Consider the following 26,656-nt stretch of genomic DNA (forward strand, 5'->3'; position numbering starts at 1 on the left):
AATGAAAAAAAGCATCATCAAAACAAAGGGTTGCCAATTAAATTGTCGAAAAGTGATTTCGTTGTTTTGATTGAAATGCCAATTTAGACTGGTAATGTTTAGCTTACATTAAAAAGCTTTCATTCCAAATATTCACTGGTAATGGTATCAACAATATTCTAACATTTTCCTTTATCTAAAATTGTATGCACTGATTGACATATTGGCTCAGTGGTAAAGCACCCGCCTCATGAATGGAAGGTTGTGGGTCCAATCACTGGCTAATTCATACCAAAGACTTTGAAAATTGAACCTTTTACCTTCTTGTAAGGCACTCAATGTATTAGAATGGAAAAGGGTATAAGAACATTACGTTATGCAAGACCCGCTGGGAAAACAGTTCATTGTGCCTACTGGGGTAAATAAGAAGTATCATTATCATGGCTAGCAAAGAGAAACTGTACCTCGACGCATTTATACAGATAGCTTACCTTCAATGGTTACAGTGAAGGATGCACGAAGCATACCAACAGTGCAGACATAGACCCCCTCATCAATTTGCTGAACCCTTACTACATGAAGACGAGATACGTAGTCAGACACCCTCTCAACGACGTACCTTCCATTGTCTAGTTAACAAAAACAGAATCAAAGGACAATAAAATTCCAATATCTGATTACTCTAAAGTGTCAAAAAGGGTCTTCTGCAAAATAGAGATTAAAGGTGCACCTACTCCTAATAAAATGAAATAATGAAATGCTCAACAAACTATTCATTTCATTGTAAAGCATTGTCCATATTGATCAGATTTCAAAATGTACTCATATGTTTTTCTTTCGAAGAAGTACTTCACAAGGCTTACTGAGCATAGCGTAGTCAAAAAGATTTCCTTCCATCATATATGTATAACCATATTAGTTGAGTTGATTGGGTTAACAGCTTGTATTCAAATTCATTTTCATAAGAAGAGGTACTTAGAGTTTTACCAGATGCCACATATAAAAACTGTTTTCATTTGCTCACTACTTGTACAATATTAGCTGAGTTTATAAGCTTTCAATTAGTATTCACAATCATTTCATCTGAAAAGGCATTTAAAAAACTTATCAGATAGACAACAAGTTTCATTTGCTCACTATTTGCACAATTATATTAGTCATATTGATCAACTTGCATCTAAATTTAATTCAATCAGGGCCGCTATCACAAAGCCTTGTAATTGATTGTACAGTTTATTAATACGATTAATTGCACATAATGATCAGTGCCAACAAGTGAAAATTCAGCCCTACAATCAAGCACTAAGATCCAGGTTACAGGGTCCCAAAGAGGTACTTAAAGGGATCGTCCGGGCTGAAAATATGTATAGCTTAATAAATAGAGTAGAATTCACTGAGCAAAACGCCGAAAATTTCATCAAAATCGGATAACAAATTACAAAGTTATTGAATTTTAAAGTTTAGCAATATTTTGTTAAAAGAGTCGTCATGAATATTCATTAGGTGGACTGATGATGTCACATCTCCACTTGTTCTTTTGTATTTTATTATATGAAATTAGGTTAATTCAAATTTTTTCCTCCAAGAACTAGAAAAATTGGAGTGACAACTGAATAGTGCTTTAGATATTTATTGCTGCAACTTATTTCATTATAAGGGAAACATATTATTCACATGTATGAAATAATGAAAAAATAATGATTTTATGTAATAACATAAGAAAACGGAAAGTGGAGATGTGACATCATCAGCGCACATAATGAATATTCATGACGACTGTTTTCACGAAATATTGCTTAACTTTAAACCTCAATAACTTTATAATTTGTTATCCGATTTTGATGAAATTTTCTGCATTTTGCTCAGTGAATTCTACTCTATGTATTGAGATATAAATATTTTTTTGCCCGGACCATCCCTTTAAAATGCTTACCAGCCATAACATTGATAGCTCGACCTCCAGGTCCTAACCAGGTAGGATTGAAGTAACCCAGTTGGTCTGATATCTCACAGACGAAGGTAGTATTCTGACCGACGACCAGGGTGTTGGTTGGCGGTGGTATGATCCTGATATCTGATTGAAAGAGAATTTATATATGTATAATGTAAATCTCAACAATCCAGTTTTGAAAATGAAGAAAAAATTTGCACAGGCCGAGATTGCAATATATCTATTTAATATAGAATAAAGCATGTTGTTTATCAATTTCACTTATACTAACAAATTTGGCAGTGATTCAAAGGATAGTTTTGATCACAATTGATCAATCAGAGTTTTTATAAAGTTTAGTTTATGACATTATCATTAAAATGCCCTAGATTTCAGATCTAGTTCAAACTACAAAATGATATCATAATTTACAGCACATTTTCTTTTAAATGTACAAACACACTAACCGGTGACTACTTAATTCTGTTTTCCAATAGACTTTGAACAAGAATCATCCAGTTTCCGTAGGCAATGGGTTAATGTTAATAGGGGGAAATGGACACTGTATGACAATGGGATTTTTGCCTGACAGTACAGATATTAGAGAACGTACCAGCATTTCTGCAGTCAATTCCAGAAAACCCTGGTGGACATTGACAGATACCATTCCTACAGGTCCCTCCATTCTGACAAGGTAATATACATTCTTGACCTGCAAGGTAAAACATGATGATGATGATGATTGTAATAATAGTAATGAGGAGGAGAAAAGGGAGGAGCAGAACAGGATGAGGAAGAGGAGAGAAGGACAAGAGAAAAAAAAGAAGGGAAAATAATTTTTTAAAAGAGAAGAGGGAGAAAAGGAAGAAGAACAAGAAGAGGAAAGATACTCCACTTTTTACTAGAACTCAAGTCCGTGCAAATAATATTTCAAAAATAGCTTTATAAATATATGTATACCATCCCTGTTTAAATCCCCTACAAGTGGGGCACAAGGCTCATTGCCACAGTTATTTAATGAACTACAGTGTATTTCCACCCCTAGCGTTTGTATGTATTATTAATTCTTCCTTCTTTTCTGAGTTACATGCTATCTGTATTATGTTCATTTGCCAATTATAAATATAGCAATAATGTTCAATGATAATATTGAGAATAATCATAACCATAATAATCATAATAATCATAATAATAATAGTAATAATTATAATAATATTGCCAATAATTATGATAATAATAATAAAAGCAATAATTTTCATAGAAAATAAAAATAATAACATTAATAATATTAACAATAATAATAGTATGAATGAATAACGATGAAGGGATATACAAGTACCTATTCTCTCACAGGCCTGTCCGGAGAATCCTCGGTGGCAGACACATCTTCCATCACTACAGGTTCCTCCATTCTGACAGGGTGGGTTACATGGGATCACTCGAGCTGAAACAAATAATTGCAGTTTGTGAAACCTTTTGAATACAGAATTTTGTAATTATCATAGGCTTTGTACAGGGATAACCTGGGGAGTGTTTCATAAAAATTTTGTCAGAGAAAATCATAATGAAAAGTGGGAGTTTTTTTACTGAGAGATGTTACATGCTACTGTAAATATTTTCAAACGAATGACTAGAGCAAGTTAGAAAATGAAAATCACTGACAAATCTTTTCATGAAACAATCAATTAGAATAAGATATTCATTATATTTGACTTTGAAGGAAAATGAGATCCGTGTAAAAGGGATTAATCTATTTTTTTTTACTTACCATTGATATGGATATTGAGTGTTGATGTAACTGTTCCAAGGACGCAAGCATAGCTACCAGCATCGGCTGCAGAGATGTCATTGATAACCAGCGTTGTTGCAGACGGCGATATCATCTCAACATAAACACGATCTGACCCTCCTGCAAAATAAATTGTATATGATTCATCTCACTTTTCCTAGCTTGGCATTATATAGGGTCCTGGGATTTACCAATTCTTTGTCTAATTCTCTTGAAAGCAATTGAATCTAGAAGTATTTCTGCAATTCTCTTCTAAACATTCTACTAAAACTCTGCACTTCTCTACTGAAAATCATCATACATTTTTAAATTCTTTCCAGAAATTCTTATACATCTTTGAAATTATAACACATTTTTGTCATTCTCCTCTAAAAAATATCAGCTAAAATGATCATATCTCATATTAAATTCTGTTCCAAAGTATGTTTAATATATATATAAAACAATATTATATTCTGCGTGTTGGATACAGATGAGACTACAGAGAAAAAGGGGTAATGCATTCAGTTCCAACAAAAAGTTTATGTCTAAGTATTATCCAAATTTTCAAAATAAATCTCGCGCCTTCGTCAGGGATACCTCTTTGTCTCATATATATAAATCTGAAGTTCTCTTCCATAGATTCACATATGCAATTTTCTCAATTATCTTCTAAAAATTCCCATGAATACCATAGGAAATCCTTTACCTTGTTGGTGAGTGATCCTCTGCCCTCGAGGATCCCTCCATACAGGGTTCTGAAGGAGACCTGGAGCAGAAGACTGGCAGGAGAACCGCAGATTGGCTCCCTGTATTGGTGGGGTGCTACCTACCTGACGAATGCTGAGAGAGAAACCACCTTCAACAGAAAAAGGTTTGGAAGAAACAGGATTCAGTAATACTGATATCAAAAATATTAATGAAAACAATAATTGAAATAATAATCATAATAATAATTACAACAATAATAATAATAGATTAATGTATAAAGTGCAGTTATAATATGCATATATTGTACTGCGCTTAGTACTTTGTTTCACATCATTACTCCGGCTGTAGCTTAGTCGCCATGCTGGCAATAAGGTTTTCAAGGAATCTGACTGATTGATTGTGATTGGCTGCTGCGCTTCAGTACCATGCCTCATGCCATAAGAACAAGTTACCATAATTACTTGTTTATGAAACAGGTCCCTTGGCCTGTCTTTCAAGAAGTTGTGATTAACCTGATTAATCACAACTATGGAAAGCCAGTCATGCCAAAATCTAGAATTCTGTGTACCCATTCAAATCAAATATGATATATACCCGGTTGTTGTATGTCAAGACGGGTCGGTCCAGACAAGATGGTATTTCAGGAACTTGCTATCAATATTCAATAAACGATTGACAGTAATATCAGACAATATTACGAAGAACAAATGTTCAAAATTATTTTTGCTATTAAATGCATTAATTTTGTGCTGCACTCAACCCAGGTGAGGTGAATGGGTACCTAGCAGGAATTTATTCCTTGAAATGCGTGTGCGATGTAATCTTAGTAATTACGGCTGCCAAGCTACAGCTGGGGTAATAATATCCAAGTCCTTTGGAAGCGCATAGAGACATTATTCATAATTGTGATATGCGCTAATACAAGAACTGTTTATTATTATTTATTATTATTTTGAGAAAAACTAGAGCAAAAGATAGTGTTCAGTGCCTGAACAATGGACCCCATCCTATACTCATGAATGCATCATTGTATTGACCAATCATTTGGGCACCTCTTCCTTTCTAAAAGTACAGAGGTATATTTCTTATAAAAAAGAACTATGAAAAAATAAGAAATGTGACAAAATACAGAGAATGAAACAATGGAACAAAATCAACAAAAAAGGTGTGATTCTATAAAATATTTACCTGGACTTTGGCAGAATTCTCCAATATAACCAGGAGGACAGATACACCGTCCATTGCTACAGGATCCTCCATTTATGCAGGGTGGGTTACATCTTGGAGCTGTGATAATTAGGAGAAATATAAAGTGAATTGTATTTTAAAACCGAGGGTATGGAATAAGCACCCTCCTCTTATAAAATAGTCACAAACATTGGATCAATTATAAAAGACTTGAAGATCTACCTCTTGTAAATAGTTTCATCATGTATGCACTGGACAATACTTGTATATATTTTATCTCCAAGGCTGGCCAGGGACGGAATCTCAAAGCACTTTGAAATATCATCTACATGTATTACACTAATAAGTGGGACTTCAAACTTTTTTCCACTTTACTACTTCATAAAATAATGACATTTTACTTATCATCTATTACCTGTTACCAGTTCATATTTCTATCATGTAACTAATGCTTACACATTTCTGAGAGTGCACACCTATCAAATGATTATTAAGATTTTTAATCATTATTATGATGCGATTATTGAGAACTTGACAAAACAGACCCACAATGCACAGGTGTACATAGGAAATAATTTGAATTGTGTAACCTTGCATGAGGACAATATACCCTGACCCCTGCATCCCCCACCCCACACACAAATACAAAGGGAAAGCTAAAGAGACACAAAAGGGAATAGTCGCACGAATAGTAGTTTAATTGAAAAACAGCCAGAAAATTTTTCTACTTAGATAACTCTCTAGAGATTAGTACATGAAACAGCTACAAAACATTTAGAAAATGGCAAATTTAGTACATTTTGCACAACTTGAAAGACTGAGAGACAGAAAGAGCTGGAGGGAGGGGGAGGTCAGAAAAATAAAATGAGAAGAGCAGCACACTCCTGTAACCATGAGTGTAAACCTCTTGGTTTACTGTGGGAGAAAGAGCTGGGGTAAAAGAAAAGGAAATTTGAAAAAAGCACCTAAATTACCTGTCACCATGAGTGTAAACCTTGCCATGACCGGTCCAACCATGCAGATATACTGTCCTTTATCGGCAGAGCTAAGCCCGTTAATGTACAACCTGGTGGCAGATGGTGTTTCATAGACTTCCTGGACCCTGAGGTTGTTCCGTTCCGCTGTGGCTCCTGGGACAAGCTGTCCAGAGGGACCCTTCCACATCGGATTCTGGTAGATGCTGGTGCCCAGGATCTCACAGAGGATCTCAAGGTCCTGTCCGATCTGAGAGACACCTTGACGGTTGGGTGTGATCTTGATTCGGACATCTTGAGGATCTAGGTATGGTGGAGAAAATGTGAAAATGAAGTAAGAAAAGAAGATGACGAATCAATGGAGTAATGGAAGGAAGGTTTAGAAACTTGAAAATATGGGAGGTCCAAATTAATTTAGTCTTAATACAATTAACATTAAAGATGAAATCACACACTTCCGTTATCTTAATTCTATATTTGCAAAGCAGTTTGCTTCAGCAACATCGCATTACAGTACCAATTACATGCACCACTACATATTATATGATTCAAATTCTACAACTTGGATAGGAAGGAGTTAGGAACAAACACAAACCTTCATGATTGTTCACATAGCAAATTTGTTGTATTGATTGCACATAACAATTTTCAGAACTGAAGAGGCTATCCTGAGTGAATATGCTCTTATGATTATGATTACTATCATCATCATTATTACTATTATTATTATTATAATGATCCATGAAATCACCACACAAAATTCAGCCCTACAATCATTCACTAAGGCTTGTGACAAAGAGCGTCCCATGGATTACATATTATGGATGAACTGATCTTACCCCTGGTTTCACAAGCAATACCACTGTACCCATTTGGACAGGTGCAAGATCCTCTGACGCAAGAGCCTCCATTCTGGCAAGGTAATGGACATCGGGGTTCTGGGGATAGGAAGACATTCAAAGGAGAAATTTTACTATGCTTGAAATGTAATTCTTACAGGATTTCCTCCGTTTTGAAGCATTGGCCTCGCCTCTGAGACAAACATTTTTTTTTTGTATGGATGATTAGATGAACGCATGGATAGATTGATGGAGGGACGGATGATGGATGATGGACAGACATAAGATGACTCAATATACATGTATATTTCATTACATCACTGAAACGGTTCTTCTGATTGATGTGATAACATATGAAAACCTTTTTTTTTTATAATTCAATTTACTGATGCAACATTATAACCCTTCATCAGCAATTATGCCTTATAGGATGAAGGTCTGGTAAAAACTTCCAGCCTTGTAAGTAAAAGCATATCAAAACAGGTACAATATCATTATGGTGCAAAGTGAATATCTTCTTAGCTAAATGAATTACTTGACAGGAACATTGTCAAAACTTGCCTTCGACAACAATTGAGAATGTGGCAATGACTGGTCCAACAGTACATGTGAAAGTTCCCTGGTCGGCCGGCTGTAGGTTTGAGATCACAAGCTGATTGGCCAAAGTTGAGGTTGCGATGCTGAACACTCGCAAGTTGGCGTCTGTAATGTGAAATAAAAATTGTAAGATGTTGATGAAACATCATGATCATAGAAAAGAGAATGGTTATACTGACAGAAAATGTAGTAAGTAAGCATACGACTATGAATGTAAATTCAGAGGAGGAAAATGTAATTTGGAGCAGACAAAAGTAGATCAGAATTGGAGAGCATAAACTAAGAAGTATTAATTAAAAATATGATTCAAGATAAAGGATTGGGGTTTTTTAAATAACAGAATGGAAAATGGAATATGAGAAAGTAAATGGAGCTGGAAAGGGATCAGACACAAGACCAAGGAGATAGACAAGAAGAGGAATATAGAACATAATTAAGAACAAGAAAAAACAATGACAATGGCTGATGAATAATTTTAACAGGTAAACTAGGGCTCTGTTGCATAAATCATTTTTATAAGATGGTGAAACGAGTCCTAATCAAATTGTTGCATCCATCCTTGCACATGACCAGTTTTTTGTTCTGCCTAACAGTAAAAGTTACTCTTCAGCAGCCAATAGGAGCCTTCAGCAGTTCAAAAGTCACCAGTCAATAGTAGGATTCCTTGAGAGATACCACAAGATAGCAAAGCTACCACGAAGGTCACTTTCAGGCAAAAGGCTCTGAAAGGTGCAATCCACCAATTGAAAGCAATCAGAGCACTTCCTGTCACAACATACAACAAAAGCATACAAACCAGGCATGGTGGCTCAGTGGCAGAGCGCACCGCTCATGAACAGGAGGTCTTGGGTTCGATCCTCGGCCAATAAAATGGGACCTTCTATCTAATTGTCAGGCACTCGACGTATGACATTGGAGAATAATAATAACATAATATGTTGAGCAGGGCCCGCTGGTAGAGCAGTTTTATGACTGAAGTGGCTACCCTGGATAAATAAAAAGTGATTATTATTACAAGTATTCTGGTGATGTTTACCTGTGCTGATTGGCTGGTTATCAGGTCCAGTCCATCTAGGTTGAAGGTACGTCGGTCTAGCGCCCTCTATCTCACATGACATCCTGATGTTTCCACCAATTCTAGTGTTGGCCTGACCGACAGGTCGGATTTGAATGGTGTATGCTGCGAAAGGTGAAATGCATTGGCAATGAATTTTTTTTTTTTATCCATGCTTGATAGTTTTCTTGTAAAGCATTTTGTGTACAACCATTCGTCCATCCATCCTGCCATCCATCCATCCATCAATACATCCATCCATCCAACTTTCCATCCATCCATCCTTCCATCCAACTATCCGTCCATCCATCCATCCAACTTTCCATCCATCCATCCATCCATCCTTCCATCCAACTATCCGTCCATCCATCCATCAATACATCCATCCATCTATTCATTCTCTCATTCATTCAGTCATCCATCCATCTATCAATCCTTCTACCTATACATCCTTTCATTTATTCACTTACATGGTTTATCAAATAGTACTCCAGTGAAACCATTAGGACATACACAGGTCCCACCTGAGCAACTCCCTCTATCCATCAATCAATCAATACATGTGCATCCATCCATTTATTCATTCTCTCATTCATTTAGTCATCTACCCACCTATCAAACATTCTATCTATCCATTCATTCATTTATTCACTTACATGGTTTATGACATAGTACTCCAGTGAAACCAATAGGACATACACAGGTCCCACCTGAACAAGTGCCTTCATTTATCCATCCATCAACCCTCCCATCCATCGATCCTTCAATCATCCATCCATCCATCCATCTATTCATCCATTCATTTACTTACCTGGTCTATCACACAATACTCCTGTGAATCCATTAGGACAAACACAAGTTCCCCCTGAGCAAGTTCCACCATTCTGACATGGGCCAGGACAATCTGGGACTAGAAATACAAAATATTAAAGGTATTGTTTAACTTTGTGAGCAGCCGATTTAAAAAATTCTCAAACCAAGATGAAACATGTGTACAAGTGCATGTATTAGAACTAATAAACCCTGAAAACAACCATTATTGAGAATGAAAAGCTAAAACTACAAGGCAAACCCCGATTTTGTAAATAGGCGTCTTATAGACGCCTAAATAGTACACATAAGTGTATGAGATGAAATTAAGATGGTGTTTTTGGTCACTTTGTATTTCAATTTTTGAAGCACTACATAATTATTTTCGAACGCAATTTTTTCTGGGCTTCATTTTTGTAACATATCACAGACACAGGTGACAAGTGCGACCTTCTAGCTCAGATTTTTTTAAAGTCAAACCAATGTTAACCAATCACTTTAAAGGGAATTTTAAAAATAAATTAATCCCTCCAATCCTTGATATGATAGCTGGAACAAAAAAAAACAAAAGAATTGTATTGTACAAGTACATGTACTACATCAGGTGTCATTTAACTTTTTGCATTCTGAATTAATTATTTGGGGATAATAACAATTGTTTCCATGTTATTTTCTTTAATTCAAGATTTCCATATTGCACCATTGATACTTATCATCAATGTTATCCAAGAACTATTGGCTTTTAGTACCTTCTCTAATTTGAAGGTTTGGGAGGAAATTAATTATGACTGTCAAATTTAATTGTACGAATGTGCATGATTGTACAATCGACGCGCTAAGGGTTAATTGCAGAATCCATTTTGATGTATTTAAATGTAACCTGAAGATCATCAATAACTATGAACTTACTTTCAACCGAGATGACAACGGAGTTGGTGAGCGTTCCAATGTAGCAGGTATATATTCCATTATCATTAGGTGTGAGGTCTTGAATGACCAGACGTGACTCGTGATCAGACAGATACTGGACATTCAAGTGATCAGATCCACCTAAGAAATAACAGCAATAACAATAATTATTACTATCATAATTATTTGCTGGACATCAACAATGATTGTAAAATAAATCTGCGACCGTAAATCCATCCTCCAGACATAACTGATGGTGCGTTAGGGTTTTTTAATCCATATGAACAATACTATTACAGACATCAATGTTCAGGATTTTTATCATTATTATTTGCTGGACATCACCAAAGCCCTGGAGGCAAAAAACATTACTGAGGGTCTTTCCTCCAGATAAAACTGATTGAGGGTTTTAAGATGTAGTAATCAGCATAAATTAAGCACAACAAACATCAAGTTTGGGTTAGTCAATGTCAGTTAAGTCCTCTGTGAGGTACCATGATCATCACTATCAGTTTCATGACATTAATACAAGACAGAATCATTTTTTGAGAACCATTCCCTGAGGATACCACTAGAAAAAAAAAGCTTTCAAACTTTCATGAGTTATCCTGTTCAATTCAATTACATTTATTCAAGTCCATAAAGGAAATTTGGTTCGGGATTTCCATACATACATTTCATGACAACATCTAAAAAATACATGAATGAAAGATAAACAAAAGTATAAACGGCAATTATAAAGAAATAGTGCACCATTACAAAAAAATATACATGATATGAAGAAAGAAAACTCCTACAAGGCACCATCTCCTCCCCTGCGCTTACCCAACAAGACGGTGAAAAAATGTGTCAGTGTGAAGAGAAAGAAAGAGAGGCAAGAAGAGCAGGCAGGGAGAGGAGAGAACAGAGAGGGGAGAATATCCCGGAGAGAAATGGAGGCAGCGGGAGGGGGGGCAAGACATAGCACAACCTTTATTGCATACTGCATTGAGATAATTAGATATTGCATTCATTTCAAGTACCATACATGACTTCCAAGCATTGATCCCAAGATACAATACAAAGCATAAATAAGGTATGACCAAGGACCTATTTTACAGGGCTCTCTCGAAAAGCAGTTTTTATGTACTGAAGAGACCACCCTGTCTAAAGAAAACAGAAATAAATAAATAAATAATAAATATTTTAGTAGTAGTATAAATAAAATTAAAGCCTACTGATTTCATTGTTTGTTGTATAAAATCCATTATGCTTTGGTGACTTGGCAAGTAATATCAATCAATCAATTTACCTTGTCCAATGGGTAAGACAGCCACACCTCCTGGGGACGTCCAGGCAGGACGAGGATAGTTGCTGGTGGTGGCGATCTGGCATACATAGCTGATATCGTTTCCAACAATGGGTTGCTGGTCTAGTGGTGGGGACACTGTGATGACATAATCTGGCCCGACTGCAAAGAAAGGAATATGGGTCAAGGGGCACCCATTTCATTAAAAACTTGCCACTATTTTCAATTTTGTCATTAATGTAACTCCATGGATACCTTGAATGTGATTGACTGCTGACTCCTGTCACCATGATGGTTAACATTAGGGCAAATTTATAACTAATGTTTAACCCTCCATGAAATGGGCCCCCAATTACTAACTGAGGATAAGTAATGGTAGACTAATATACAGTTTCAGCAACAATTATTTTATTTAAAATTCTATACAATCAAATCATGAGTATTGACAAGCACATGGATGGTCATTGGATTATGTTCCCAACTTATTCTTAATTTATCATCACAACTAACCTAAGCCAATGATTGATTGATAGTGATGAATTAACAAATTATGGTGTGTGAAGGTAATGACAGGCAGAGGAAGCTAAAGGGCATGTCACGACATAAAGGTGGTTAACATGATTTCATATTCTCTAAATTCTATTTCAATATCCTTTATAAACATCATTTGATATTTCTCTCACATCATAAAATAACATATGCTTACTCACCCCTTCGTTCACAATGTGGTCCATTGAAGTTTTCTGGGCAGATACATTGGTTAGATACACAACTTCCTCCGTTGTGGCAGATCACAGAACAATCCACTGTACAAACAAAAAGGCAAAATATACAGGGGATGATAATTGTGTGAATGCCGTGAATTTCTTGGAACGTGATGCCATCGATCATGGGAAGATGGTTCGCTATTTCTGTGATAGATATGGCTTCAATGGAGTTGTCTAACAGTGGCTTATCTCATATTTGAAGGACCGTACTCAAGTTTCTATTATTAACAGAGTTGAGTCTGATGCTTTTCCACTAGACTGGGGAGTCCCACAGGGATGCGTAATGGGACCGCTAGCGCTTAGAATTAATGCGTATTAAGCGCTTACGTTGTTTACTGTTATCATTTTTTTTATTATTGGTAAATGTTCATGTGAATGTGTACGCAAGTAAATGCTTTAAGGCCGTTGCACACCTACGACTGGTCCACAATCCAATTTGGAGCAAATTGTGTTTGACTCACTTTCTGGAAACGTGAATGAAAAATTTCTTTTTATTCCAGGTTCAAATTAAGTGAAAGATAACTAATATAACAATGTTGAATGATTGCAACTCCTTAATTTGGAGTAAGGCCAAATTAGTTTTAAATCGTAGCCAATCATACGACTGCTATGACGTCATTACCACTAGATATTAAATTCACTTTTATTCTAATACGAATGATAACATAGTCACAGATGTGAACATATGTACATGTATTTGTACAATTATTTGAACATTACACAGTAAAATATACCGTCTCAATATTAGCATCAAATTCTACTACGTGTTATTCCAAAACTGATTTGCAGAACGTTTGATTCACAAAGACTCCCTGGGTTTAATGTGCTATGGGTCACATTGAATGGACAAACCTTGTGCAGCTACGGTGATGGTGAAATAGCTGATCAGAGGTCCTAGAGTACATGTGTAGATGCCTGCATCTCTGGACTGGAGATTGTTCAGTACCAGCGTGGTTGCCGTTCCGGATGAGTACTGCACTCCGACGCGCTGGTTAGGAGCTACATCGCAAGGAAAAAAACAAAATTTGTTGACAATTTTGGCATAGTTATCATTGTTTTTGTTTGTATCATTGCCATCATCACTATAAATTTTCATAACCTCCCCCCCTCATTGTTGGTACAATAATCATTGTTTTTGTTGTTGATGTTGTCATCATCACTATGAATTTTCATAACCTCCTCCCCCCCCCCCCCCTCCAGTATACGGAGCAGAACCTCTTGAAAATGTTCTCTGGCAGTATGGAAGCTGGACTGGGTCATGGAATTGGCCACCAAAGAAATCAGACATGTCAGTAATGCCCAGGTACCAAGGTGCCAGATTACAATTGAGGTCCAACAACTATATTGTATGCGTTCTTCACTATTGTCGTTCAAAACCTAAGAGTTCACCTTAGTGACCACGATCACAGATGGAACGAAAGGCAGAGACAGACATTAAGACAAAGACACTTTCCTGTCTTACCTGTTCCAAATACAGGAAGGGGGTTTCCCAAAGGACCAATCCAGCGAGGTTCAGTCAGGTCGGTCATACCAATAATCTCACAAACCACCGTCAGATCATCACCAATTACAGGCATGTCACTGATGCTTGGTGTAAAACGGATTGTCACAGGTTTCCTGACATCTGAAGAATGAACAATCAATGAATTTCAATCAGTCTCGCAAAAATCAGGTTGTCTTTAAAAAATACAAACAAAAAAGTAGATAACAATACAAAGTTCATCATCAGCCGAAAACATAAAGTATTAGTCATAGCACGTTGTGATTTAATGTACATGTACACATTATTCACATTTAGTTGAATGTCAAGGAAAGAAACCCTTTCAGACGAATGAAATTAAATTTTCATGAAATCTTGTTAATAGTAGCAAGGTATTATGTGAACAGAAAAACTTTGATTAAAAGAATGTATTATATTTACAAACTTTTGCTGTTGTGATAACAAAGTAAATGTATGTTTCAAAGAACAGTTGAACAGTGAAATCAAAACACACATGTAAATTATTGTCAAGATTTCTTCTGGATGAACTGAGGAGAAAGTCATTTAACCAATATAGATTAATGTCATAAATGTAATGTTATGTGACCTGTTAGGCACGAGTTTGTTAAGCATGTGTCTCGATGTTAGCTGGAACCTAGTAGGTTCGTTTTAGAGAAGCAAATAAATACACTTCCAAACATCGGTCTCTCTTATCAGAATAAATTCTGCAGTACTGCAGTGTGGTGTTATCAGACTTCCTTTCGCACGTTTTCATCAGCATTTTCATCACCATAAATTGGTAGAGCATAATGAAAAACCTCAAAAAAGAAACTTAATAGATATTGGATCATGGTGGCCCATGGAATGTCCAATGAAAACCTAATGTATCACATTAAAATCAGCATAAATTGGCCTGTCATGACCATTTAAAACCCGACCAATTTACGTAATATTTTGATAGGTAGTTATTCACCAAACCACATGTTGGCATCCGCAAACCGATTCCCTTCAAATTTTGATTATCATTTTTTTTATCAATCTCTGCTTTGATATGGCATTTAAAAAAATGTTGAAATGTCCTCCCACCCCAAAAAAAAGTGACGTCATCGCTTCATCACTCCATTGAACGTGACAAGAGGGTTCATTGAGACCCTCCACCTTGCCACATCAGAACGGAACTTTACTTACTCTCACAGAATTGGCCCTCATAGTCTGGGCTGCACTCACAATCTCCGTTCACACACGATCCTCCGTTAATACAGGCAGGCATGCACTCTGTAGGAAGCAAAAATTAAAAGCAAAGCCCGCCCTCATACATGTAGCTTAGTACAGTTAACAGAAGCGTAAAGTTAAGCATCACTTGCATTAGTAACATAAGGAAGAATCAACTGACTATGATTACAATATCACTAACACAGAAATAAACTTCAATTGACTCAATTCAAATTATTAAAGTCAGTAATCATCAACACATTTCATTAATAATTGCAAGTGTAACCATTATACAAAAAAAGGACAATTTTTTTGACATGTTCATGTCAATGTTGATTAAGTTTTCAAATATACATGAATGTAAACATTAGATCTATAATCAAATCAATATCAAAAGTAGGTTAATAAGCATTATCAAACAAAATTTAAAAAAAGTATCTTTCATAGTGAGTAGATCTTAGATGAGTTAGGTTATGAAGCATTATAATTAAAAGCAATCATTATAAAGAGATTATTGATATCATTCAAAACCTTGTATACTATATGTAGCTGAGGACAATGACAGCTGAAATAGACATATATTTAGAAGAACAAGATTCATTATAAAACTGTATTTCTCCCAACTGTATTAATCACGCAAATAAAAATAGCGCTTCAGTCAATATAATTAGCCAAATAAATTTCATTAAAAGACAGATTTGCAAATATTTCTCTCAAAAATACATGTATATGATTTATGTTGACAGTTTCGTATTTATTATTTCCTTATCATTATGTTCTACATCCATTACTTAACCTGTTGACTACTTATATCTTTATTTCCCATAGGCTTTGTACAGGAGTTCCTCGGTTCCAGTAGGCAATGGGTTAATACAGTGATTTCTGTTAATGACATTATGAAAATTCCAGGATAATGATATCACAAAACAGATATTTCATATGTGTGTAATATTTTATCTCAACGTGAAAATATTCTCCAAATTTAAAAAGACACGTTTGGATTAATCCCAATTTGAGATGAATTTTTATTTTATTAGAAGACCAGATGCAGCACTTCAAAATGACTAGTGTTACATAGAATGCCTTCATTATGAGCATGTTTGAGGATTAAAGCATCAGTCTGAACGTGCCATCAATTTACTCACACTGCTGCATGCATACATACCTCTGTGTTCACACTGATAGCCAGTGTATCCTGGAGCACACAGACAAATGCCATCTGAACATGACCCTCCATTTTGACACTCTGGTATACAGGGCATTTCTGAATGAAAGACACAATACAAATGCAGTACATACCCTCATGGTGTGAAAAACTGATTTGAAGAAGAGATTGGTATGTGATATTTATCAACAACTGTTGAATATTTATATTATATTGGATGGCTCAGAATGGAATACCAGAAATATTCCAAGAGTTCGGGAAAATATTCCACAAATCGCAGATGAGTGGAATATTGGCCCTAACGAGTGGAATATTTCTGCTATTTCATGAAATAAAGCCATCCAATATAATTATTATCATCTACACAACCCCCCCCCCCCCAAAAAAAAAAAGAAGAGGGAGAAATTTGATTAAACAAGTCATATCACTTATCACATTATGGCATCATCACTTAAGGATCAATTTTGGTCATTGACATGCGACTTGGATGTAGTTCATTATGACGTCATGGAGCAAAGTTGTGCTCTATGCTGCGCATCGCATTGCTTTCATTGCTGTACGCATATTTCACGCATTCGCGCATGCTCTCTAAACTGTTGAATAAGCTCTCATATTCAATAGCAAATTGTATACAGGAGCCTATGGGATATTCGTCGGATTTCGGTCATGTCAAGAGATACGCTCTGATACTGCACGGGCAATTGATGCAGACCAAAATAAGCGTTTTTAATGCATCACTATAACACTCTATATAGATGATAATGATGCTTATTGGCTGAGGGCAAATTAGTCAGTAACATTCACTGACAAGACTCTTCATGAAATGCACGTCTGGGCCCCGTCTTACAAAGAGTTACAATTGATCCGATCAACCACAACTATGGATGGCCAGCAAAGTCAAGATCTAAAGGGCATGTTTGTTCAAAATATACTCTAGATGTGATGTACAATCATACATTCATTGTTTTCTTTAAAATTCAGTGTGCTACTCTTAGTTTACAAAGGACATTATGAAAATTTCCTGGAGAAAAAATTATGACACTGTTGGATTTCCATATAGTTTAAGATGATCAGATGAATCGTAACTCTTTGCAAGACAGGGCCCTGGATTACACTTAACCTAGATGAAACATTCATTAGCATGGGATAATCATCACAAAAGGGGAATAGTCATTATATCTTAACCACTTTCAATGGCATTTTCATGGACTGTGTGTAAATTAAGTATAGATGTATGGGGCAAATTTAATTATATTTTGATTTAAAAATCTGTAATCATAACTTCAAAATCAATGACATAGAAATCTAAAAATACAAGTCCAAAAATTTAATGGAGGTTAACACTTAGCTGGGGAAAGTAATTTGTGCTCATTTATCAAAATAAACTCCAATAAAATGAATGATCAGTAAATTACATGGCCCATGAATCAAGTTCATAAAATTCAGGGAAAAATAAGGCGTGACTGTATGAACTTACTGTAAAAGATTACAGTGAGTGTGTTTGTGTATGATCCAATAACACAGGTATAGATGCCAGAGTCTCCTCTCTCCACCATTCGGATGTTGAGTTGTGTTGCACTTGGGGATAAAGCCCTAGAGTTGATGTGAGAAGCATCACCTATAGAAGATTGAAAAATACTAGCATCAAATTATATTTCTTTAATTTCATTTTTGCTTAATAAATACAGACGAAACTGCCTTAGTTGAATTTCTTGAAACCACAGAAATCTGTTGGATTACTAGCACATTAAACCTGATCATTCAATACATAGAAGTACCTTGTATAACCCCTTTTCCCTTTGGTTTAAGCCAGACTGGTCTCTGGAAACCTTGAGAGTTGTTTATCTCACAGAAGAGGTTTAGATCTGCACCCATGGGGTGTTACCGGAAGATTGTTACCCTATCTCTGTGATATATCTTACCCTGTATAACACGTTCTCCATTTGGTTTGAGCCAGACTGGTCTCTGGAAACCTTGAGGGTTGTCTATCTCACAGAAGAGGTTTAGATCTGCACCCATGGGATGTTACCCTAAGAATGTAACCCTATATCTGTGATACATCTTACCCTGTATAACACGTTCTCCATTTGGTTTGAACCAGACTGGTCTCTGAAAACCTTGAGGGTTGTCTAGCTCTCAGATGAGGTTCAAATCTGCACCCATTCGATGTTACCTGAAGAATGTTACCATATCTCTATGATATTTCTAGCCTTGTATAACACATTCTCTGTTAGGTTTGAGCCACACTAGTCTCTGAAAACCTTGAGGGTTGTCTATCTCTCAAAAAAGTTAAAATCTGCACCAATTGAATGTTACCCTAAGACTGTTAACATATCTCTGTGATATATCTTACCCTGTATAACACGTTCTCCATTTGGTTTGAGCCAGACTGGTCTCTGGAAACCTTGAGGGTTGTCTATCTCACAGATGAGCTGTAGATCCGTACCAACAGGAGGAAGCCTAGGAACATGTGGAGTGATGCTGATCTGGATACCTTCATCAACGTACCCTGTAATTGCAAGAAACAACAAATACACATTATCAAAACGGTTGTGGCCCAGTGGATTAGTCCCCGGACTTTGAAACAGAGGGGCGTGGGTTCGAATCCCAGCCATGGCGTAATTTCCTTCAGCAAGAAACTGATCCACAATGTGCTGCACTCAACCCAGGTGAGGTAAATGGGTACCGGTAGGAAGTAATTCCTTAAGAAGCTGTGTGCGCTTTGAACGCCTAGCTTAGCCGGGTAATAAAGGAGCACCTTGAGCACCTAACAAGGTGGATATGTGCGCAATATAAATACCCTATCTTATTATTATTATTATTATTTCCGAAGTTGAATATATTATCTGTTTAACCCTAACTAGGCCGGGCTTTTTTGGCTGTTCTGTGGCTGGGGGGGGGTTGATTCAACCCCCCCCCTGAGATCTCGGCCGCCGATCGCGCGAGCGCCGCAAAAATTTGCACGCTGGTAGTGTGCGATGTAATCTACAAGGCTGTATGGTAAAATTTTCCAAAATAATGAGATTTTATTTTATATGAATTAATTATGCTAATTTATGCATAAATCATACTTTTTGCTCTAATTCACTAAATAAAGTTCCTAGAATGCTAATTTTTGGTAAAAATACTCTTTGTAGCATTCTTAACAATGGCAATTGAAAAAAACCTTGGTTTGGAAATCAATTTCTTATGTATTTCATTGTTTTTCAACCTTTTGTTTTTCTTTGTTTTTTTTCCAGATTTATTGCACAACCTTTTTGAAGCATAATTATCCTAAAATCAATTGCTTTCAGCTCTTTTAAGTAAAAATAATCATATCTTTATGAATAAGATGAGAAAACTCAATTTGCATTGACTTTGTACACAAAATCACGTTTTGGAACAATTTTTGGTCTGACATGCACTTACAAAATGTTGCGTAATTTCGGAACCGCGTACCCGGGCGTCGTAAATTTGGTCTCAAAAGATGCGCAAGACTTAAAAGTATAAACTCTGCGAGTGGCGCGGTCAAAAAATTTCGCGCGGCGGAATGATCGCAGAAAATGTTGAGGGGGGGGTTGATTCAACCCCCCCCCCGGCCATTTTAGGGTTAAGGTAAGTGATGTTTTCTGATAAAAGATACATCCAAAATAAGTCATATTTCTCTTTTTAGTGCCATCATATTTAAGAATTTGAATGGAGTGGTATGGTTTTGTTGCTTGTTTTGTTGTGTGCTGTTTGGGATCTGGAAAGATCAAGGTCTAGTGGTTCTTGCTCTTGCCTTTCAATCAGAGGGTCCTGGATTTGAATCCCAGCCATGGCATTTAGTTCCATCAGCACAGAATTTATTTACATTGCATTGCCCTTGATCCAAGTGAGGTAAATGAGCACCTGGCAAGAATATTAATTCCTGTAAATACTTATGCATCAGGGGATCGTTTCATCAACATTTTTGTCTGACAAGTTTTCAGATCTGACAACTTTCCTTGATTCAGACTGGCTGTTACTATGGTATTTGTAAGATAAAACAGGATTTGTCAGAGAAAACGACCGACAAATCCTTCATGAGACACTCCGCTGGATGATGCCAGGGGAGTCTTTCATGAAAGGACTTGTCGGACGTTTTATCCGACAAGTCCTGTTTTATCCGACAGTTACCATAGTAGCAGTGCCTCACAGCCAATCAAGGAAAGATGTCAGATCTGACAACTTGTCGGACAAAAATCTTGATGAAACGCTCCCCTGGACTACAGCCAGGGTAATATTGAAAATAATCATCACAGGCAATCTCCAGAGTATACACATATATGTTGGGCATGTGGATTTGATTTTGTACTTAGTACCGGCAAGGATTTTTTAGTGGTAGAAGGTTCCGCTGGGCACCAACAGCTATAATGGAAACACCGATGAGGAAATACTCTTTAACATAATAACTTACTCCTGTTTTGGCAGAATGAGCCATCAAATTCTGGGTGACAGATGCACTGGCCATTGCTACAGGTTCCTCCATTTGCACAGGGGAAATCGCATTCGGTAACTGCAAGAAATGAATTTGAAAAGCTTGCAATTTGAAAACATCCACAATATTTATGTGAACGGCTTTTAAGCATAATCTAAGTGTGTACTATGGTTTATAATAGGTACCAGCATATAGTATCGCACTGATAGACTCGTGACAAGGGGATAAGTTTTTCAATACATGTCCAAGTCATCATCAACATCTAGAAAAAATAGTAATTTGTGCCATCTAGCATGGCCCTAAAAATTTAAATTTGAGAAAAGTGAATTTACAGAATGGTATGCTAGTAGAGCAGTTTCATAACAGAAGTGGTTACTCTGTGTAAATAACACATTATTATTACTCATGTTTGTACTACATTTAATATCCAAGCAAAGACTTCATCCTGATTATCCAAGCAATACACAAACACATACCATATATAATAGTGACATCAAATTATTCAGGAGAAAATACTCATCAGGATATATCTTAAAGGTGTACATTCATGACAAGAACTTCCATTAAATTGTCAATGTTTGAGATGAACAGATATTTTACCCATAGTAAAAAGAAAAAAGTTAGAAGTACTTACTCTGGAATTCACAAGCCAATCCTCCAAATCCTTCAGTGCACATACACATGCCCATACTGCATAGACCGTTATTCTCACATCTTGGGACACACTCCGCTTCTAAAAAAAAATATAAAAATAGAGATATATATATATAAATATGAGTGATAAATCAATTTCTTCAATGTAAGATATGCACACTTTATTATTATTTTATCACAATTACTCTCAATACTTACATTAATGTATACTGTGGTTTTCCTATTCGGCCCAAGGTGCTCACTATAAATTGTGAACAATTATGCAATCTTTTAACTGCAAATACTGTCCAATGTTGAGTAAACAGTCATCCCAGTATATTGAAGCTAACATATTGAACGATCAACACCATATAAGACTATTTTGTTGCTGTATACTACACACAGAATGAATGAAAGCAAAGGATACTTATCAGTATACAAATTACCACAAATAAAACTTTACAACAGCTGTATGGCTTGACAGAAAAAGCAGGAAAATTAAAAGACAAGTGGAATGCCTCTGGCCGTCTCACCTGCATCACGCGATTCAATATAGCAGCAGTGCTGATTTTGAAAACTACTATAACTCGCACAAGATGTTCAGTGATACTTGGTTACTCTTATTTCCACGTTTTATGAACTAGACCAATACACTTATAGAGATATGATGGCAATTCAACAAATACCCCCAACGTGGCCAAAGTTCTTTGACCTTACATGACCTTTGACCTTGATCATGTGACCTGAAACTCGCACAGGATGTTCAGTGATACTTGATTACTATTATGTCCAAGTTTTATGAACTAGACCAACACACTTTCAAATTTATGGCTGTAATTCAACAAATACCCCAATTTGGCCAAAGTTCATTGACCCTAAATGACCTTTGACCTTGATCATGTGACCTGAAACTTGCACAGGATGTTCAGTAATACTTGATTACTATTATGTCCAAGTTTCATGAATCAGATCCATAAACTTTCAAAGTTATGATGGTAATTCAACAGATACCCCCAATTCGGCCAAAGTTCATTGACCCTAAATGACCTTTGACCTTGGTCATGTGATGTGAAACTCATGCAGGATGTTCAGTGATACTTGATTAACCTTATGTGTAAGTTTCATGAACTAGGTCCATATATTTTCTAAGTTATGATGACATTTCAAAAACTTAACCTTAGGTTAAGATTTTGATGTTGATTCCCCCAACATGGTCTAAGTTCATTGACCCTAAATGACCTTTGACCTTGGTCATGTGACATGAAACTCAGGCAGGATGTTCAGTAATACTTGACTAACCTTATGGCCAAGTTTCATGAACTAGGTCCATATACTTTCTAAGTTATGCTGTCATTTCAAAAACTTAACCTCAGGTTAAGATTTGGTGTTGACGCCGCCGCCGCCGCCGCCGTCGCCGTCGGAAAAGCGGCGCCTATAGTCTCACTCTGCTATGCAGGTGAGACAAAAACTGATACAATCAAGACTGAATTAATTTATGCATATGTACATACAAAGAATGATTTGAAAAATGTTCTGCATTGGTTGTGGTTGTAAACAAATATTTAAAAATAGTAATGAAAATAAATACTGTGGGGATGAAACATAATACAAAATTAAACAATTATATATTTATCTGTAAACTGGTCATACAGTATATAAATTTACAATATAAAAGTAGAATATGAATATTATTGCATTGCAGGTTGGTCTTTACCCCGTATAGTGATGTCAAACTCATTGTCATATTCTCCAACTGTACACGTGTAGATGCCAGAGTCTGTCTCTATAATGTTGTTTATGACCAATGTTGTTGTCATCGCTGATTCCTCCTCAACACTCAAGTGTCTGCTGCCACCTAAAAAATAAAAAATAAAATAAAAATAGTATGTTTTATTATTTTATTTTTTAAGATAAGAGGAAAATTGATTCATTGTGCATCAAAGAACACTGCCTATTCTATTATTAGACAGAAGAATGTAATATTGGGATAGCGGGTTATTTGCAGCCTCATTTGTCACCATTTTTCCTCAAATTGGGCAAAAGCTTTTTTTTCTTTTATCGCTGCCTTTTCCTATAAATACATATTTTGAATTTAGCATGGCAAACAGTATTTTTTTTTACTATTTTACCATTTTAATGATATAAGGATTTAAAGATAAGTTGATTTCAACATTGTGAACATTGAACTAATGGTAAAGATGACATTGAGATTGATACTGTCAATGCTCAATTCTTTGATCGTTCATAATAATAATAATAATAATAATAGCCAATTTTTATAGAGCGCTTTTCCCAGAATGGCTCAAAGCGCGTTACAGCATATTATTACCCCGGTCATTGGATTCATTTCAATCCCGCACGAAAAGTGCACAATTTCCACTCCCTGGGGAGTATTCCTTGCATTCATCGCAGCCTCATTATGGCGCTGGCAAAATCAAACATACAATATCTTTCGCATCCTACCGGGTACCCATTTAGCACCTGGGTCGAGAGTGGCAAAGTGTGGATTAACGCCTTGCCAAAGGACGCTAGACCGCGGTGGGATTCGAACACACGACCCTCTGTTTACAAGGCAAGAGTCAGAACCACTACACCACGGCTCATCCACTTCATGCTATTGTTTCATGACTCAACATAGAAAAATCTTCCAAAAGCACAAAATCTGGCCAATCTATCCTAAACAGAGAAATATATCTGAAAGAATGCTGTAAACTCAATTTACCCTGGTCAAGTCGCCTGATTAGTTCTCCGCCAGGGTTTATCCAAGTCGGTTGCTGGTTTCCTGCCTCACCAATGTAAGTACATGAGAGCCTCACATTGTCACCAACACTCGGAGGTTCAAAGGTCACCGTATTGATGGTAATCTCAAAGTTATTCCCAACTATTGACAAAGAAAACAACAATATATGGTAATTCATAAATGAGTAATTCTATTAAAACTTGAATGTATACGTAAGTTAGAAATGCATGTGTCTATTTATAAAGGATACACAGAAAAGGTCTGTATATTATGAAATAATCCATTTTCTTGGTAAAAGCTGCCTTAATATTGATACTATACACATACCTATGGATAAAATATGAATTCAAAGATTTATACTTCATAATGCATAAATAAAAACTATTATCTTTCATGTCATTAAATATGACATCATATTTTATCATTTAGTGATAAATGGCAGTCTTATATTCAGAGGCGGACCGTGACCTGGAGGAGACAATGATTGGAGGGGCACTGTATTGTTTGTGGACAATGTTGTGCCTCTCCAATGCTTTGTCTCCTCCGGGTCACAGTCCGCCACTGCTTATATTCACACATATGGTTGTCATAAATGAAAAGAAAAATATGTTTCCAACATTGCAAATCTAACCTCTTGTTTGGCAGTATTCTCCAGTGAAGAATGTCGCACAATGGCAACGCCCACCATAGCAATGTCCATTATTCTGACAGGGGAGGTTGCAGGGCTGAGGGACTACATCAAGTGAAAAATAGTCAAGAGAGAGAGAGTAAGGTGAGTGATTAGATAACATCTCACCATTTCTGTTCATGAGTATAACATGACAAGTTCTGAAAAGAGGGATTGGTGTTACTTGCTTCCCTCAAGGACATCAACAATACAGACTTGCACCATTGAAAGTAAAAGGATGGAAATCATGCAGGGTCTAAACAGATGTTGCAATGATTTGAATATTTTAATTGAATGAAAGCCAATTCATAACCTCTTTACAAAGACAGGTCACCAGCTGTAAGAGTTTTCAGACTCCTCTTTGATTTATTATGATAACCCTTTTTATAGATATATTTTCACCAGGACAAGATAAAAATGATTCAAATTCAGATTTTCTTCTGCAATACTTAAAACCTATGTTTATTCCGTACATACAATCAATGTGGACACAGTTGACTCAACAATTGATGGGGAATGGAAGAGAATGAAAAAGGGGAGGAATAGGAAAGGAAATGGGAAGAGAGGGGAAGAAGAGGGGAGAAGGAGGGGAGGAAGATCATAATATTACCATTGGAGCATTTCATGAAACAAATAATCAGCAATTACCCCTTACATCTGTTACAAGCTATCAAAATCCTTCAATCTGATTGGCTCAAACAACTTAGCCAGTGAAAATTACTATTTACTTCGTGAAACATTCCCCCATTAACATAGATGTGAACACCTCATGCCCTTACCTTCTTCCTGGCAGATGATTCCAAGGTACTGCTCAGTACAGATACACACACCCTCCACACAAGTGCCTCCATTAAGACAGGAAGGTACGCATTCATTATCTATAGTGGATATCAACAATACAATAATGTAATATGCATTAGTTTGCAATTCAAAAGAGTTATCAGTCATCTTGCACATCAAATCTCCATTTTTCTTGAGGTTAATTCCCTCCACGCAGGTGCCTCCATTAAGACAGGTTGGTACATATTCATTATCCATAGTGGATATCAACAATACAATAATGTTACATGCAATATTTGGCAATTCAATAGAGTTATCAGCCATTTTGCACATCAAATCCCCATTTTTCTTGAGGTTAATTCCCTCCACGCCGGCGCCTCCATTAAGACAGGCAGATACACATTCATTGTCTATAGAGCAGGGGTTCTCAAACTTTTTCTTTGAAGGGCCAGATGAGACTCCTTGTAAACCTGAAAGGGCCAGGGTGAAGTGGATACTTAGAAAAGAATGTGCGCGAAGCACAAAAACCCTTGCGGTCGTGGTCCTAGATGCTCCCTTGTGCAATATGGCCCTTATTTTGGGAGCATTTAATCCAAACGCAGGTAAAATTAGAAAAGATTTCAAAATACAGCGAGATTCAATATAAATGATAACAAAATTGTAGTACTTTGTTAAAAGGAATCTAGATTGTATCTATACATACCTGGTATTGGGGTCACAGATAATG

At 36.4% G+C, this 26,656-nt stretch overlaps 1 protein-coding gene across 1 annotated transcript in view; it reads right to left on the reverse strand.

The window, feature by feature from the left end:
- LOC129266975 (uncharacterized) overlaps positions 1-26,656 on the reverse strand; it is a 198,978-nt gene that overhangs the window by 68,287 nt on the left and 104,035 nt on the right. The window contains exons 66-93 of the mRNA XM_064104168.1: positions 25,929-26,027; positions 25,114-25,215; positions 24,465-24,623; positions 23,457-23,597; positions 21,744-21,842; positions 21,089-21,187; positions 19,025-19,180; positions 18,594-18,680; positions 18,149-18,289; positions 16,672-16,770; positions 15,483-15,569; positions 14,277-14,438; positions 13,667-13,813; positions 12,758-12,853; positions 12,051-12,209; positions 10,760-10,900; positions 9,852-9,950; positions 9,023-9,166; positions 7,951-8,091; positions 7,390-7,488; positions 6,551-6,853; positions 5,577-5,675; positions 4,387-4,536; positions 3,678-3,818; positions 3,249-3,353; positions 2,523-2,621; positions 1,913-2,053; positions 471-608 (exon numbers count right to left, since the gene is read on the reverse strand). Coding sequence (XP_063960238.1) covers positions 471-608; positions 1,913-2,053; positions 2,523-2,621; positions 3,249-3,353; positions 3,678-3,818; positions 4,387-4,536; positions 5,577-5,675; positions 6,551-6,853; positions 7,390-7,488; positions 7,951-8,091; positions 9,023-9,166; positions 9,852-9,950; positions 10,760-10,900; positions 12,051-12,209; positions 12,758-12,853; positions 13,667-13,813; positions 14,277-14,438; positions 15,483-15,569; positions 16,672-16,770; positions 18,149-18,289; positions 18,594-18,680; positions 19,025-19,180; positions 21,089-21,187; positions 21,744-21,842; positions 23,457-23,597; positions 24,465-24,623; positions 25,114-25,215; positions 25,929-26,027 — 3,633 coding nt within the window. The remainder of the gene's footprint in view (positions 1-470; positions 609-1,912; positions 2,054-2,522; positions 2,622-3,248; positions 3,354-3,677; positions 3,819-4,386; positions 4,537-5,576; positions 5,676-6,550; positions 6,854-7,389; positions 7,489-7,950; positions 8,092-9,022; positions 9,167-9,851; positions 9,951-10,759; positions 10,901-12,050; positions 12,210-12,757; positions 12,854-13,666; positions 13,814-14,276; positions 14,439-15,482; positions 15,570-16,671; positions 16,771-18,148; positions 18,290-18,593; positions 18,681-19,024; positions 19,181-21,088; positions 21,188-21,743; positions 21,843-23,456; positions 23,598-24,464; positions 24,624-25,113; positions 25,216-25,928; positions 26,028-26,656) is intronic.

Source organism: Lytechinus pictus, chromosome 8 (genome assembly GCF_037042905.1).
Source record: "Lytechinus pictus isolate F3 Inbred chromosome 8, Lp3.0, whole genome shotgun sequence".
Classification (NCBI taxonomy): domain Eukaryota; kingdom Metazoa; phylum Echinodermata; class Echinoidea; order Temnopleuroida; family Toxopneustidae; genus Lytechinus; species Lytechinus pictus.